The sequence below is a fragment of the Megalobrama amblycephala genome, linkage group LG23 (genome assembly GCF_018812025.1).
Source record: "Megalobrama amblycephala isolate DHTTF-2021 linkage group LG23, ASM1881202v1, whole genome shotgun sequence".
In the NCBI taxonomy this organism is placed as follows: Eukaryota; Metazoa; Chordata; class Actinopteri; order Cypriniformes; family Xenocyprididae; genus Megalobrama; species Megalobrama amblycephala.
The window spans coordinates 15,090,196-15,106,666 of NC_063066.1; the positions used below are offsets into that span (position 1 = coordinate 15,090,196).

General features: G+C 38.6%; 1 protein-coding gene across 4 annotated transcripts in view; it reads right to left on the bottom strand.

The window, feature by feature from the left end:
• Positions 1 to 16,471, bottom strand: part of drp2 (dystrophin related protein 2) — a 199,013-nt gene that overhangs the window by 78,147 nt on the left and 104,395 nt on the right. For 3 of the 4 annotated variants that reach the window (XM_048175715.1, XM_048175714.1, XM_048175717.1), the window contains one exon: positions 7,331 to 7,499. In XM_048175715.1, the coding sequence (XP_048031672.1) occupies positions 7,331 to 7,499 (169 nt within the window). Of the gene's footprint in view, positions 1 to 7,330; positions 7,500 to 14,840; positions 15,269 to 16,471 lie in introns of those variants that run through there. The other variant, XM_048175716.1, reaches the window with a different exon arrangement.

The following is a 16,471-nucleotide window of genomic DNA, read 5'->3' on the forward strand; positions in this document are numbered from 1 at the left end:
ACCAGCCTCGAAATGTAACACTGAATGAAAAAGAAGGGTGGGAGATTTGTCTGCGAGCACAGATCCATAGACGCAATAAAGGCATTGGCTAAAAAAGGCAATGGTGCCATGGGAGAAATGAGCCTTACAATTCAGAATCGCCCGTCTCGCCTATTTCATTACCCTACATTCTGTTTATAAGGCACAGTTAAGCAAACACAATGGGCTGCAGCAAAGGAACTTGCATGCATACAAATACCGCACCTGTATTATCAGCCAGTTCCGCATATGTAATTGTGTATGCATAAACACTCCGTTGGAACACGCCAACGGAATATTTCATATGAGCACTGAAATGCAAAAAGGAATACATTTCCTTCAAGAGAGCTTTAGATATGCATCCTGCACAGATGCTCATGTATTCATATATTCACTCGCATTCTATAAAGCACAGCTTAAAGTATAAATTATCTGACATGTGTACAAAACTTTATTAAGGGCAGATCGTGGGCAGGTCTCAGGTGGGAATAAGCAGACATTTGACTTTATCAACACCTGGCAAGCCACAAGTCTGAGCTACTTCAGTGTACGAGTGAGAGAGTGCTAAACTGAGGGAACCTGAGACTATGTTGGGTGGTCCAACTGTACCATTAGCTTCCCCAAAGCAAAACTTCTGCCAAGTTAGGGATGATACTGTAAGTGTCTGGCAGCTTCTCCCAGCTAAAATATGATTCAGCCTCATTACAATTTCTCATTTCTCTAAGGGACAGATATTCACATGCTGAGCACCCCATGCTGTTGGTTGTTTGTGCCCATGCATGATTATTATTTTCTCTAAGAGTTGTCGGAGGAGAGAATTTAACTGTCTCAGCAGCGCATTGTGTCTACCAAGCAAAAGAGAGCAATCCACTCGGCCCCACACTGATAGATGAGCGCGGCGGACAAGCTTTATTTGATTTAATCCCTACAAACACAGCCGGGTAGACTTATGCTTAATAATTCATGCACCTCGAAATCCCTTTTGACTCGTTCATTCATTAGGGTGTCTGAATAGTGGGTATATTTGCAAGACCTAGCAAAAAACTCAAAACAACACAGCATACCTTTCACAAACATTTCCTTTTTTCCCCCCCGTTGCCCTTCATCTCTGGTCCCATGTCATGATGCAGCTGATGCGGTTCACAACTGTACAACAACTGTCTGGTACAAACACAAATATATGGATTTCAGCAAAGTTAGAAAAGGCTGTGTTTACCACTGGCTGCAACATTTCGAAAGTTCCTCATAATGAGTAGACTATGTCAGAATATGGGCTGAACTCAAAATAACCCTGCTGAAAAGACCGGCATGAATTTCTGAGGTGGCCCAGAATAGATGGGAACAGGAGCAAAAACATGATGTTTAGTTCCATTAAAGCAATCATGACATAAAGAATCAAATTTTCCTTGATCTTTTGGCATATAGGGGTGCTTTCACACCTGCCTCATTTAGTTCAGTTGAATCGCACTAGAGTTCGTTGTCCCCCTTTGTGCGGTTCTTTGGGCAGGTGTGAATGCAGCAATCGCACTTGGGTATGCACCAAAAGTGGACCAAACAAGCATACTAAGACCTCCTTGAAGAGGTAGTCTCGGTACGCTTTCAAACTAAACTCTGGAGCGGTTCGCATGAAACGTGAAAGCAATCCGACCCAACAAACCAAACAATATCATAATTCATAACGGGAAATGTGTTATATAAAAGTGTTATATAAAAAGCAGTACTGTCTGATTATGTGAGTGAGCACATTAGTTACCGTAGTTAAAAACCAAAGAATGCCTCTTCATCTTAAAATGTTGTGTAATTGCGCTTCTCCGTGTAAGAATGCTGTCCCGACGAAGCCTTGATTCCTGCTCTGCTGCATTATAACATTCATATATGGTATCAACACGGTTGGCCTACTAGATAGCGCTGGGAGATCCAGAGAAAGCGTGTTTGAATTTGCCGCAGTATTAATATGAATGTAGTATATAATTTAACAGCGGGAATGACGGCTGCATTCGTATAGTGTTTTTGTGTGTCTCGACAGTTACAAAAAATCCACAATAAGCTCATGGAGCTAACCTGTCAATCATTTTGATGGATGATGCTGAGAAAACTCTGACCAATAAGAGGACAGTTGTACTCGCAACATTGTAACAAATTTAAAATGCAACATTGTAACAAATTTAGTCCCTGTTTCGGAACAAAACAAACGATCCACAGGTGTGAAAAGGCTCTAAGAGGTCTTTGTATCATTAATACATCCTGCAAGTTCCATAACTTAAAACGTCCTTCATCAATAAAAAAGCATTTATATAATCAAGCTGTAAAAAAGCTTCGTTTGGATCCGAGGTGGCATGTGACATCACAGGGACACAGTTATTTGCATACGACTGCCTCTTGAGTAAGACAACAACTGCTACTTTTACATCATCGCATTGTTGTCCCCACCCACTTGTGTTCAGTCGATGAGCAGCGAGTGAATCTAAAGTAGTTGTTTACGATGGGTGTTTGTACCGTACATTTTACCAGCGACTGTTTTGAGAACAAGTCGCAATACTATACTGCTCGTCACTGTAACCTTCCATGTGATGGGAATAGATACACTATACTTGCAAAAGTATTGGGACACCCCTCCAAATCATTGAATTCAGGTGTTCCAAGGCCACTTCCATGGCCACAGGTTTATAAAATCAAGCACCTAGGCATGCAAACTGCTTCTACAAACATTTGTGAAAGAATGGGTCGCTCTCAGGAGCTCAGTGAATTCAAGCGTGGTACTGTGATAAGTTACCACCTGTGCAATAAGTCCATTCGTGAAATTTCCTCACTACTAAATATTCCACGGTCAACTGTTAGTGGTATCATAACAAAGTGGAAGCAATTGAGAACAACAGCAACTCAGACACGAAGTGGTAGGCCATGTAAAATTACAGAGCGGGGTCAGCGCATGCTGAGGCACAAAGTGCGCAGAAGTCACCATCTTTATAGCTACAGACCTCCAAACTTTGTGTGGCCTTCATATTAGCTCAAGAACAGTGCGTAGAGAGCTTCATAGAAAGAGTTTTCATGGCCCAAAGCATCGGATGCAGTGGTGTAAAGCACGCCGCCACTGGATTCTAGAGTAGTGGAGACTCTCTGGAGTGACGAATCACGCTTCTCTGTCTGGCAATCCAATGGACGAGTCTGGGTTTGGCAGTTGCCAGGAGAACGGTACTTGCCTGAATGCATTGTGCCAAGTGTAAAGTTTGGTGAAGGGGGGATTATGGTGTGGGGTTGTTTTTCAGGGGTTGGGCTTGGTGCCTTAGTTTCAGTGAAAGGAACTCTTAATGCTTCAGCATAAGACATTTTGGACAATTTCATGCACCCAACTTTGTGGGAACAGTTTGGGGATGGCCTCTTCCAACATGACAGTGCACAAAGCAAGGTCCATAAAGACATGAATGAGCGAGTTTGGTGTGGAGGAACTTGACTGGCCTGCACAGAGTCCTGACCTCAACCCGACAGAACACCTTTGGGATGAGTTCGAGCAGAGACTGTGAGCCAGGCCTTCTCACCAACATCACTGCCTGACCTCACAAATGCTCTTCTAGAAGAATGGTCAAAAAGTCCCATAAACACACTCCTAAACCTTGTGGAAAGTCTTCCCAGAAAAGTTGAAGCGGTTATAGCTGCAATGGGGTGGGGGGGGGGGGCAACTCCATATTAAACCCTATGGATTAAGAATGGGATGTCATTAAAGTTCATGTGCACATAAAGGCAGGCGTCACAAAACTTTTGGCAATATAGTGTATATATATATATATATATATATATATATAAAATGCAATAATCAACACTTTTCACGATTCGTTTTGAGAACAAGTCGCAATACGATACTCGCTTCGCCCAAAAACTTTTGCTCAAAGATCAGAGTTTACCAACTATTCTGGAACAAGCAAGAACCCCGCAAACTGTAAGTAACGTTTTTCACTTTTAAACCGATTATGGCAGTTAAATGCATAATGAATAATCTGAGTATTTTTACTGCAAAGAACTCTCTCTTTATAAGGGCTGAAGCTGCAGCCATTCACGTAGCTCTAGTTTTTCTGGACACTTTCCAAAACTCCCGTTATAGTGATGCTCTTACACTACACAATGAATCTCTTACTGTATTTGCATTGTGTTTGCATTGCAGAAATTGGGTTGCAATGATGAGATCACTGCATTCATGCAATCAACAGACTGTTGAGCAGTCATCTGCTCAATGCTCATCACTGTAACCTTCCATGTGATGGAAACAGATATAAATATAATGCAATAATCAACACTTTTCACGATTCATTAATTTCGACAGCTGTAATAGTAAAAATGTAGTAAAAGTATACTTATTTCTATTGCAAAGATGTCAGCCAATCACAGCAGTGGGTGTTTACACTGAAGTCTCACTGCAGACACGGCTCTTCAAACAGAGCATTCAAATCAGAGGGCTAAAATCAGGGTAGAAATAGCCATTCATTTCTAAATTATGACAATTTTTGATGTAAAAATCATTAATATTATAAGTGCCCCTCAGGAAACATTATAAAATAATACAAAAAATCAAGTTCATGACCCCTTTAATCATTCAAAACCAAAACAAAACACTAATGTTTCCTGCACTGCTATTGACCACCACTACACTGAATCTACAGAAACATGCAATGATCCGTGTTAGTCAAAATGACTCTTGAGAGTCAGATCTTTTTAGTGACTTAAAAACTGGTTGTTTATACTGTATGATAATGTGTAGTTAAAAGAGACATCTTTTTAATTGTGCTGTTTTGTAAAAAATAATAAATTAATGTATTAATGAAATGCTACCAGTTAGTTAACTGCATTTATGCAGCTAAAATCTCTTTAAATTCACTTTTGGAACAATTGTTTTAAATGTACATATTTCATGATGTCCTCATTTTGCAGCATACTTCTGTGGCAAGTAAATGCAATAAGAACAGCATTTCCCTTTTTCTAAATATTTCTTCCTCAAAAGTACTAAAAGAATTATAAATGATTTTTTATAGAACCAGAATTGTTAAAAGGAATCAGAACTGGAAGCATTAAAAAAAATAACTATTTACATCTCTCTCTCTCTCTCTCTTTTTTCTTTTTTTTTTTTTTGGCAGGTGTATCAGCAGGGTTATTCTGGTGAAGCTTGCTGACCAAAGAAAATCTTGCTGGATAGCCTTGTTAAAAAACCAGGTCACCAGCATCCGAAACACAACAAATTGTGATAACAAGCAATGCTGGGAAGCTAAGCAGAACGAGAATATGTTTCTTGAACAATTGAGACAATAATAATTCTTCCAACACATTTAATAGAACGAGTATTTTTACATTATTTTGAAATTGTTATTTGAAACATTAATTTCTGCATTTGGTTCCATAAATGGTGTTTTATTAACAAAGTTTGGGAGTAGCACGTTCAGATAATTAACCTAATTAACACGAAAGGAGCGCATTTCAGTCAATCAATTCAATTAACGATAAGAGGTAAACAGTATACAGCAGACTTACCTAACTTTACTCTTTGGAACAACATGAGGACAAGAAAATTATGACAGAATTTTCATTTTTGGGTGAACTATCCCTTTAATGGACTACAACTGACAAAAGATGCATGCTGCCAACAGAGTTAACCATCTACCTTTAATAATTTAAAGAAAGTTTAAGGACATTTTACTTCCAAAACAAGCACACAGCCTTGACAGAATATTCCATTTTCTCTCTCTATTTCAGACTGCAGAATGCAGAACTGCACAAAATACATTCAGCACATGTCAAGTTTGACATGACTGTAGACCCATTAGCAAAAGGGATTTTAACATTCTAATCTCCAAGCCTAAAAACTCAGAGAAAGGACAGCAATTAGCATGCTCTTAGTGCTCAATCAAGCCTTTTTCTCCCTGCAGTTGAAAAGATGGGATGCAGCTTTGAGGATAGCTGAAAGGTCACCATTCTCTTCCCTGCCATTTAGTGCTGAGCATGGAACAGAACTGAACTGGACCGGAATGCCCTTCTTTTTATTACTTTTACCACTGCAAGCTCTGCACTTATACTTCACAATGTAAATCTACAGTATGTGGAATGATATCACCAAAGAGCTTTAACTTCAAAATGCAGCGCGATACAGTTCTGAATTATAATCAAAGTTGTAGCAGTTCAGATGTGTTAATTATTCACAATCTACAAAAACAAAGAGATGCTTTGAACAGATTTAGGGATGTGGGTTTTGAGTCACACCATAAGCACCCACTCACAGCTGCGCCATCAGAGAGGTGAGAAACATCCAGGCACGTCTGCAGTCACACATTCCCAGCATGCTTCTGTCCACCCATATACCCCCTCAGCCACATAGCCCCCCGGTCACAGCACATTCACTGCCGTGTGAGTGGACCCCAATGAAGCCAAACATTCTGATTAAAATGACAAAGACGAGCTCTGTTCTGCCCCGCTAGCAAGTGTGTTTGATTTCTTTCTGTCACAGTGCCTTAGAAAGAAAAAAAACTGCAAAAATTTCAAGTAAATTATTCATGTTGTTTTGTGCTCTGAAACACAATCTACAAAATCAAGCAGTTATTCAGCATTAGACGTAAAACTACAGTTCTACAAAAACACCAGTGCAGAGACAACAAAAACATTAACCCTAATCCATTCATTTAAAAAAATATATATATATTACTTGCTTCCAAACTAAATCAAAACTTAATTTAATCCTACTAAAAGGTCTGCCATTGCATTTTACAGATGCCAAAGCTGAAAAATCAGGCCAGTAGATAGAAGGGACATCTGTCTGTCAAAACACAGCCAGCTGAAAAAGTCAGCCACCGAAACGCTGGTGCAATATAATCCCAGAGGGTCTTTTGTAGAGGCCACTTAGTATTCCATCCATTTCCATTACATGTGATGTTGTATGGCTGTAGCTTTCCTTCTGGGCCAGATGATGTCAGCATACTGACAAGGGCTCCGCTACTATTGGCTATCCTGGGATGATCTTATTACCCCGTGCCGCAGGGAAGACGTCTAAACCAATCACACCCTGTTAAATTTATCCCCAGTGAAAAGTTGGGGTCGAGACTGTAATTATGAGGCTAAGTATGTAAACAAAGCACCTTGCATTACAGACATACATATAAATGACATGCAAAACAGCCCAAACACAATCAACGGTTTCATTAGTGCCTCTGAGACTGGGACAATTTGCAATATGTGCATCTCTAACTGGTGCTATACTGAGGAAAGGTTAATAATCCCCAGAAGACAATGAATCTAATATTTGTGTGATATAAGCAGATGAACAAAAAATGAGGCACACCTGATGTTGTGGGATTTGCGCTTGATCTCGTTCCAGCAGAGATTCATGTCGTGATCAGGGTTCTTGTTCCTTTGCCCCCTGCACTGGGTGGGCAGCTCCTGCCCCTCAGGATCCACCGCCGACTGGCAGGGTACACAGTGGCATCCCGGCCACGAGGGCCGCCCTGCAGCTGCAACATACACAGTTAAGGATTTAGAGAATTCCCATAACCATACAAATTATAATAAACTCTACGCTCAAGTTAAAAGTAGTTTAAGTTAAAAGAAGAACTTTTAAAAATGCTTTTTTTTTATTATTCCACTGCCCACATCTTGTCTATTTGCTCTGTCATGCAATAAATAATTCTGCTGTGGATTCCTTTGGAGGTTTTTTCATTAGTTGAGCAAACATAGACACAACAACTGTATAAAATGTAAGTTTGCGTATAAAATGTAAATTACTTGATATTAACTGCTTGTTTATGGAACTGCATAGGCTTATAAAAGCAATATCACAGTCTCAATGGTGCTCTGATGATATCCTGAACTTCAACACTCTTACTTGCATAATATTGCTTGATTATAGCCTGTTTTTCCATTATTTTATATGGAGAGACATAGAGGAGGAGGAGGAGGAGATGACTCATTCAACACATTATTTAGTGGCTGTATAGAACTCCCACTTTCCATTGCCTGTTTTTTTATCCTGAATTAATGTCCATGTGCCTGAAAATACTGCAATTTAGCTGAAGATGCAATTTTTTGATACCGTTGTTGGTGATATATTTGCTGACATAAAGATAATTTTGACAACCAGTTCTGGCAATTTGGTCTTTCCCCATTCAAGTAGAGAGAAGCTGTACAGTACTTGCAAGCCTATAGACTAGAAATGATCTGCCAGGAAATGTTGCCAAGATGGCCATTGAGTGAACTAACTTGCCTTAAAGGGACTAGATGACAGAAAACTATAAGGAGATAAAGGGTGTTTTGGAAAATAGCCTGAGCCAGACTTGAACTACATGGGTTAGGCCACATCTCCATCTTATACATTATTATAATCAAACAGCAGTGATCCCTCAGTGAACAGGTTCAGGAACAGGAACAGGTTCAAAAAATGAACAGGTACAGGAACAAACAAATACCTACTTGTACAGGTGCACCTCAGCTGAACCCTGAAGCACACAGCAGATATATATAATATCAGTAATGCCTGCAGGTCACGTAAGCTCTGTTTCTCTCAGCCAGAGTGGCAGCAACTCTGCTGTTACTTAAAGTACCACTGGAATTCAGCACACGTCCAGAGCAAAGGGACGGAGACACAATCATTCCAGAAAAAGCCTCATGATTAAGGCGCTTTTCCTCAGTCATGAAACCCTTGTGTCTCATTCAATGCCGCTGTCAGACTGCCTATATGTCCTCTCTTTGCCTTTCATTAGGGATTGACTAGCCATAGGAAGCGCTGGGACATTTACAGATGATTTGTGGGCTGGCAATGTCAATTTCATTTTAGGGATATATGATATCAGTACCATATCAGTTATTGATTAATATTAGATTATCTATCAGTCAGCATTGACTGATTGCTGATATTGTACATTTAAATGAATTTAAATTAAAATAAATGAATTCACTTTTGCATTAAAGGGATATTTCACCATTGATTACTCATCTTCATGTCGTTCCAAACCCATAAGAAAGCTCTCAGATTCCATCAAAAATATCTTCATTTGTGTTCTGGAGATGAACGAAAGTCTTACGGGTTTGGAATGATATGAAGATAAGTAATTAATGACAGAATTTTCATTTTTGGGTGAACCCTTTAAGCATTTTTCATCATCTAACACTTTAATCTTTAAAACACTGATAAATTATTCACTAAAATGTTGTGATGCCTAATTTATGTGGCAATTAAAATGATTGATTTTAGCCAAAAGAGTACATAAATGTAATATCTGCCATTTAGCAGTGATTGACCATAGCATGAAAATAATAGAATCATTACAAATTCACAATGAAATTAAAAATAATAATACAACCTTGCTAATTATTATATTGAAAATGTTCGTCTATTTGCGAGGATTTGAACTCAGGTCTCTGCATCATATTTAGAGACGGCTGCTGTAAGCAAACTGCACTGTTTTTGCAATGTGAAAATAGCTATTTCAGACATACACTTCTGTTCAAAAGTTTGGAATCAGTATTTTTATATCAGAAAACTGGAGAAATGACTGCTGAAAATAAACCTCTGCCATAACAGGAATAAATAAAATGTGTGTACATGTATGAATTTGCAATACAGTTAGTGATTACACACTGAGTTATGATAGGTATATATCCCCAGTTGTTTTGTAGTCCCATCCCATCCCTGTTTAGCCCCATCATCCCACAAATCATCTACAGTAGCCAAGCCCTCCTCTGGGAACCCATGCTAAATGACCATGACGACATACTGTCACCTAGTCACTGCTGCATAATCACAGTCGACATCTGTGCAGAAATAAACACATCCGGCTGTCCGGGCCCATACGGCCGTGACACATAGCCAAAACAAACAGAACCTGAGATGTGTCTCGATGAGAAATTCTGTATGCCATGTTCCCCAGAGCATTAAGTGAATTAATGCCTCCACATGGCTCTAATGCATCCCCTCTTCAGGCGGTTCCTCTTAATTCACTGTCATTTTTCAGTCTTTCTTGAATCTCTTTCTCTCTTTCCGTTTAATCCACTGTCTCTGTGATTAATCCTGGTTGTTTATGGTTCATCAGATAGCTAGATGGAGGCGTCAGATATTGTTAAAACTCAAAATGATCAGGGGACATTAAGGTAGGACCTGCGGTAGAAGGGTGAACACCTGCAGTGTAGGATCTCTTCCTGTTTTGCATTTATGTGCCATTATGAGTCCCTGCTCAGGCCCTCGCTGCTCAGTGATTTGTGTATTTGACAAAAAATGTGCTGAATAGGCTCAAAACAAAAACAGTTGCGGAAATGAGCCTCTGGCGAGGACTTACGGAGAAGCTTTTCCTCCAATCAGAGACGACTGGATGGAGTGCATTCCGCTGTCCACTGCCAGGACCCTGCACCACTTCATTGGGCCCAGGCAGCACAGGGACTGGCATGCCTACAGAAATCCTACACCTCCCGTGCCAAACATGCACAAACATGCACAAATTTACACCGATTGCCTGTGGATACAGTTCTTTGGATTTCAAATGCACTACATGAATCTATATAAAAGAGCCTGGAGCTTATTGGTTGTTACAAGGGCTATATCTCAGCAAGTATAATGTTTTGAGTCGATTATAGCAGTGATTTTGTATGTTGGTTTCAACCACTTCTTGGTTCAAACAACTCTTAACAAAAGAATAATTATTGTGCATTTAATTCTTCAAACTAAATGGAAATATCATATTTTGCTGTTGGCCAAACAAGTGAAAACACATTAACATACAGTTAGAGAAGAGTCACTTATATAATGAAGGTAGATTTGAACTGAAAGGTTAATTGTTTCATATTTTTGGTACTGTTTTGTGCCTTATAATTTGGTTGACTGTTTTTGTAGAAAAAAAAAGGACATTAAAGGGGTCATATGCCACTTTTACAAGATGTAAAATAAGTCTCTGATGTCCCCAGAGTGTATATGTGAAGTTTTAGCTCAAAATACCCTATAGAGATCATTTTTATAGCATGTTAAATTTGTCACTTTTTAAATTTGTCACCTTTTTTCCGTTATTGTGTGTGTCCCTTTAAATGCAAAAGAGCTGCTGCTCTCAAAAGGGGGCGGAGTTTCAGGGGCTAGTGTTAGCACTTAGCAGCTCTGATTAATGTTACCTCACGCAGACTCACTGAAAATGTCCAGTCTTTTATGTTCAAACCGGAGTCGGACAATGACGAAGAGACTCGAAAAGAAGTGACACCATGTAGAATGCAACAGGACGTTTCTGAATGGTTAGTTGATGAATTTATGTAGCTGATGTGGAGTTAACTATCTTAAAGTCATTAATTAGCATACTCTGTCATGATAATCTATAAAACGCTCGTGTGGGAACTGTTGTAAAATGCTTACAGAGCCAGAGAATATAGAGAATACGAATAGACGTCATGCCGTGTTGCATGCCGGGGCGGCGCCGCCATTTTGACAGGATCGCCCCCTACTACTTGCACTGAAATGAATACAGATACTTGCTTACCTTTTGTTTTGTTTCTGCCATTAAGTGGAACATTCACATTTTTAATGGTATCGTTTGCAGGGAACAGAAGCTATTTTATAGCATCGCATGATAATTTTATTTATTTTTAGTTTTTCACTGAAGTTTCGTAGAACTTCGTTTACAATGTTCATCTGTTTACCGTGTCGCACGCTGGACGCTCGCAGCTGCTTCAGCCATATGAATATCCAAATAAAAGTATGTGTTCAACACGCTGAGAGAAGTCGATTCATTTATTTGTTGGAAACGTTTATGATGCTTAAACGAGTATATTGAGTAGGCCTACAACTGTTGTCATTGTAAATATTCCTTTTCACGATCCCAGAGAATCAGAGATTATGGGTCAGTCAGCGGACAGACGGACACGAACACACTGTATTTTTATATTTATTTCAACAGATGACAAACAAAATCAAAACCCTAGGAGCTTGCCAACAGTTTAGTAGTGAGTCCTTGAAGGGCACCTTTTAAAAACGCTGGCTTAGTGTATTATGATGACATTATATTAAAAGATGTGCAGACGAGCCCTGAATATGAACGCAGCGCGTTCTCCGCACAGTATGCTTTAACAGATATGTACAGAATTTTGTGTTTGTCACGGTGCATTAAGCGTTTGAATGTCCCCGTTCAAGTTCTACTAATTCACGAGCGGCGTGACAGTCAGACTCGCAAAAGGTAATGTTAATTATTAAAACAAAAATGTCAACAACAAAAAAAAACACTTAGCAATGTGATTCTTTTATTGAGTGATATAGTGGGTTTAATCAGTGCCATTACTAAAAGATTTGCCATCCGGCGTCTTCTTGTCATCTCCTCGACCTGCTTCCCTTGCTGTTTTTACACGTAGAAAAGGCAAAAAAACGTTGTTCGTTGTCCAGTTTTCTCTCGGAACGATTATCAGAGTTACTATCGCCATTATCGATGCAGCATTAATGACATACAATGGTGACATTTTTCACATTCATGACAGAAAACAAATTACTGTACTAAACTCAATGACGGAAAGGCTGCGCAATCCTGTCAATATGGCGTGTAAACAAAGAAGTTACCCAGAACTCAACGCGGCGGTCAGATTCGTATTCTCTACATGCTGCATGAAGATAAAACAGGTATAGTTTAGTTTAATTACAGTCATAACTTGTCATTTTGTCATCTTGCTTTTATGACATGCTATTGCATTTGTGTTACGTACTGTATTGCAATAACATGGCCTCACCCCTTCGTTGCGTGTTATTGGGGGCAGGGTTTATGTACATTTTAAGGTTTGTGATGTCACTAATCCGGAAAGAAGCTTGTTGTAGTCCCTACCAGCTGTTTGTTGTAGTCCTTAAACAAAGAATTCTTTAAAAGAAAATATCTCCCTTTGCATTGAACTTTCAATGCTGTAACTTTGCAGATAATGTTTTTGCTTAAGCAGCAACATTACACACTAACTAAAGTTAAAAAAGTGAAATCGCAATGAACCACCACTTTAAATAACCTATAACAGCTGATTTAATGGAACGTGCCCCACAATGAAGAACTGTATTTCTTTTTCTTGGGAAATAAAATTGGAAAAGCTTTTTGTTAGCAAATTGACTTAAGGAATACAGAAAATTAACCCACACTGAATGTACACTACATTTCAAAAGTTTGAGGTCAGTAATTTTTTTTTTTTTTTTTTTTTTTTAAATAAAGTAATATTTTTATTCAGCAAGTATGCATTGAATTGATCAAAAGTATCATTAAAGACATTTAAAATGTTACAAAAGATTTCTAATTTAAATAAACGATGTTCTTCTGAACTTTCTATTAATCAAAGAATCCTGAGCAATGTATCACGGTTTCCACAAAAATATTAAGCAACACAACTGCTTTTAAAGTCGATAATAATAAGAAATGTTCCTTGCACCAAATCAGCATATTAGGATGATTTCTGAAAGATCATGTGACACTGATGACTGGAGTAATGGCTGCTGAAAAATCATACATCATAATTCCATTTTAAAGTACAGTACTGTGCAAAAGTCTTAGGCCACCACCAGCTTTGTTTAGCAAAGTTTTAATGACCATCCATACTTATTTTTTGGTCTTTATCATGATACAAACAGAAAATACAGGAAATATGTAGACAATATAAAAATAAAACAGAACAAAATGGCTTCTTTAAAATCTGAAAATCTGAGAAACTTCTCATCATATTTTGCAAGTTTTCTTGGCCTTCCAGTCCTTTTCCATTCTGAATAAATAAGCTTTCCATTGATGTATGGTTTGTTTGGATAGGGCAATATTTGTGTGAGATACAACTATTTGAAAATCTGGAATCTGTGGGTAAAAAAAAAAAAAAAAAAAAAAAAACTAAATATTGAGAGTCCTTAGCAACACATATCCACTCACAAAAACATTTTTTATATATATTTACGTTAGGAAATTTACAAAATATCTTCATGGAACATGATCTTTACTTAATATCCTAATGATTTTTGGCATAAAAGAAAAATCGATAATTTTGACCCATACAATGTATTATTGGCTATTGCTACAAATATACCCGCGTGACTTATGACTGGTTTTGTGGTCCAGGGTCACATATATAGTCATTATACCATTGCTAAAACAACATCAAATGGTGGCCTAAGACTTTTGCACAGTACTGTACACATTATAAATAATTAAAATAGTCATCTTAAATTGTAATACTATTTCACAATTGTATTGTTTTTCCTGTGTTTTTATTAAATGCAGATGAGCATAAAAGACTTTCAAAAACATTTAAAAAAAAAATCTTACCAACCTAAAACGTTTAAACGGTATATACACTGTATACTCATTATAGTTAAAAGTCTATTTCATTGGATCTTTGTTGGTTTAATACACATTACAAGTGAAGATCTAATTTAATTAATAATTTCTTCTATAATATTTCTATCTTTCTTCTTGGTTCAGACCATTTTATGCAATACAAGAGAAAGTTACAGACAGACTTCTTCAGTGTATCTTCAGTTGTCTCAGAGATGCACAACATACAGTATTAAAAAGGAAGGTCAGCCAACACACTATGTGCAGAATGATTCATTGACCAGTGCTGAGCCACAGAGCTTTAACTTCGCTTTGTCTTCAAAGACTGACAATACTGTTGTCACTAAAATAAAACACTCAGTTGGTAGCACAATGTCATCTCAATGCCTTAGAAGCATGAATGTAAGGTGATCAAAGCCTGTAAAGGAGACAGACAGGATATGTAACATTTAAAAAGAAGACCTTGATAATCTGATTCAGGCCTCAGTGCACTGTGAAAAACGTCTGCTCTTTGAACCCTACAGTCGACAAGACAGTGATAGTTCTTACCTCAGAGTGGAGACCACCTCAGGAGCTCTGCCTCTGACAACAGCATGTGCATTCAAGAGCCTGTCTCTCGTTATATACACCTATGGATTCTCTCCTTTGTCATCCACAGTGGGTGAGTTGGGCTTACAGAGATGGTCTGCTGTTTATGGTCTGGAAGGAGTGCTCAAATACTGCAAGAGTCCTTCTATCAAATGCACTATTGTCCTTCACATTCCACATCACACAAACCTGACTTGTCCACCCACCGGGCTAGCAAAATGCCATGTACATAATCCAGCAGGCTGCAACTGGCTGCCCGCCTGTCTAAGTGACACTCAACACATGGCAGCTGGCCACTGTCCGCCTCTCTGGCCTACCCAGAGTCCTCCTGTTGTGCTGGGTATTCCCTACTTCTCAAACAAACTCCAATTGACCTCTGTGTCTCCTAATGCACCAGAGGTCTATAAAACCTTGAGAGTGCTATCTATTAACCCATCCATTATCCCATCCATCCCAGTGGCAGTTTCTGTGATCAATATGACCAGTTTATTGTGTAAAAAAAAAATTCACTCAATAAATGCAGCCTTAGTTTTTCTCAACTTGCTGTGACCAGAATTGTATTGTACAGATCTACTATATTATAAATGGAATGATTGAAATATATACACTACTGTTTAACTGTTTGGGAAAAAAGTAAATTCCCTTTCATGGGAACTGTCGACGCTACGTCATATGACGTAGCGTCTCGTTCCCTTATTCAGGGAACCAGGGTTACACAAGTAACCCGAGACGTTTTACTTTTTTAAAGAAATAAATATTTTTATTGCATTCATCAAAAGTGACAGTCAAGACACTTCTAGCGCATGGTCTGAATCACAGCCGCAGGTACACCGAATCCTCTTTTGCTAGTTTAATGATGAAAAAAATGGTCGAAAAGGGTTGTACCTAATCTCTTAATGAGTCAAGGGTGTGTTTTGGCTCTAACATGCAATCAACCAATCAGAGTCTCATCTCCCATTCCCTTTAAAAGCCAATTGTGATCGCGCCATGGCGGATTTGCTATTTACATGGCAGAATTTGCAATTGGAAAGACTGAATGCTTCTCCAGAGAGGAATCCTTTTATTTTTAATATTTAAAAATGTTTGTGTGCTGCTGTGCGTCCCTGTGTGTGTAGCAAGCAGAGTGTACACGTGTTGTGCACCTGCCTATAAGGCGGCCTTTCAATAATAAAAAATAAATAAATACTGCACGATTGACTTTAGACCGGGTTTTTGGTGGTCAATGGCGCAGTCATATTCAGTTGCCTCAAAATAGCAACACGCCAACAATGCACCTGAAAACACCTCGATTTCAGACCGGCAAGATGGGCGCGAGTGCATTTGCTATTTAAATAACATGGTGCTGGACGTGAAAATGATAACTGCGTCAGGGCTGAAACTAGCAAAAAACACTTGCGTCGCACCTGGCATCGCATTGTGCCGGGTGTATAATGTTACACAATATTTGTATTTCAAAGATGTTCTTTTGAACTTTTTATCCACTAAAGACTACAAAATAAAATTCTTGCCACACAAATATTAAATGGTTAGTTCACCCAAAAATGAAAATTATTTCATTCATTACTCACCCTCATGTTGTTCCACACCCGTAA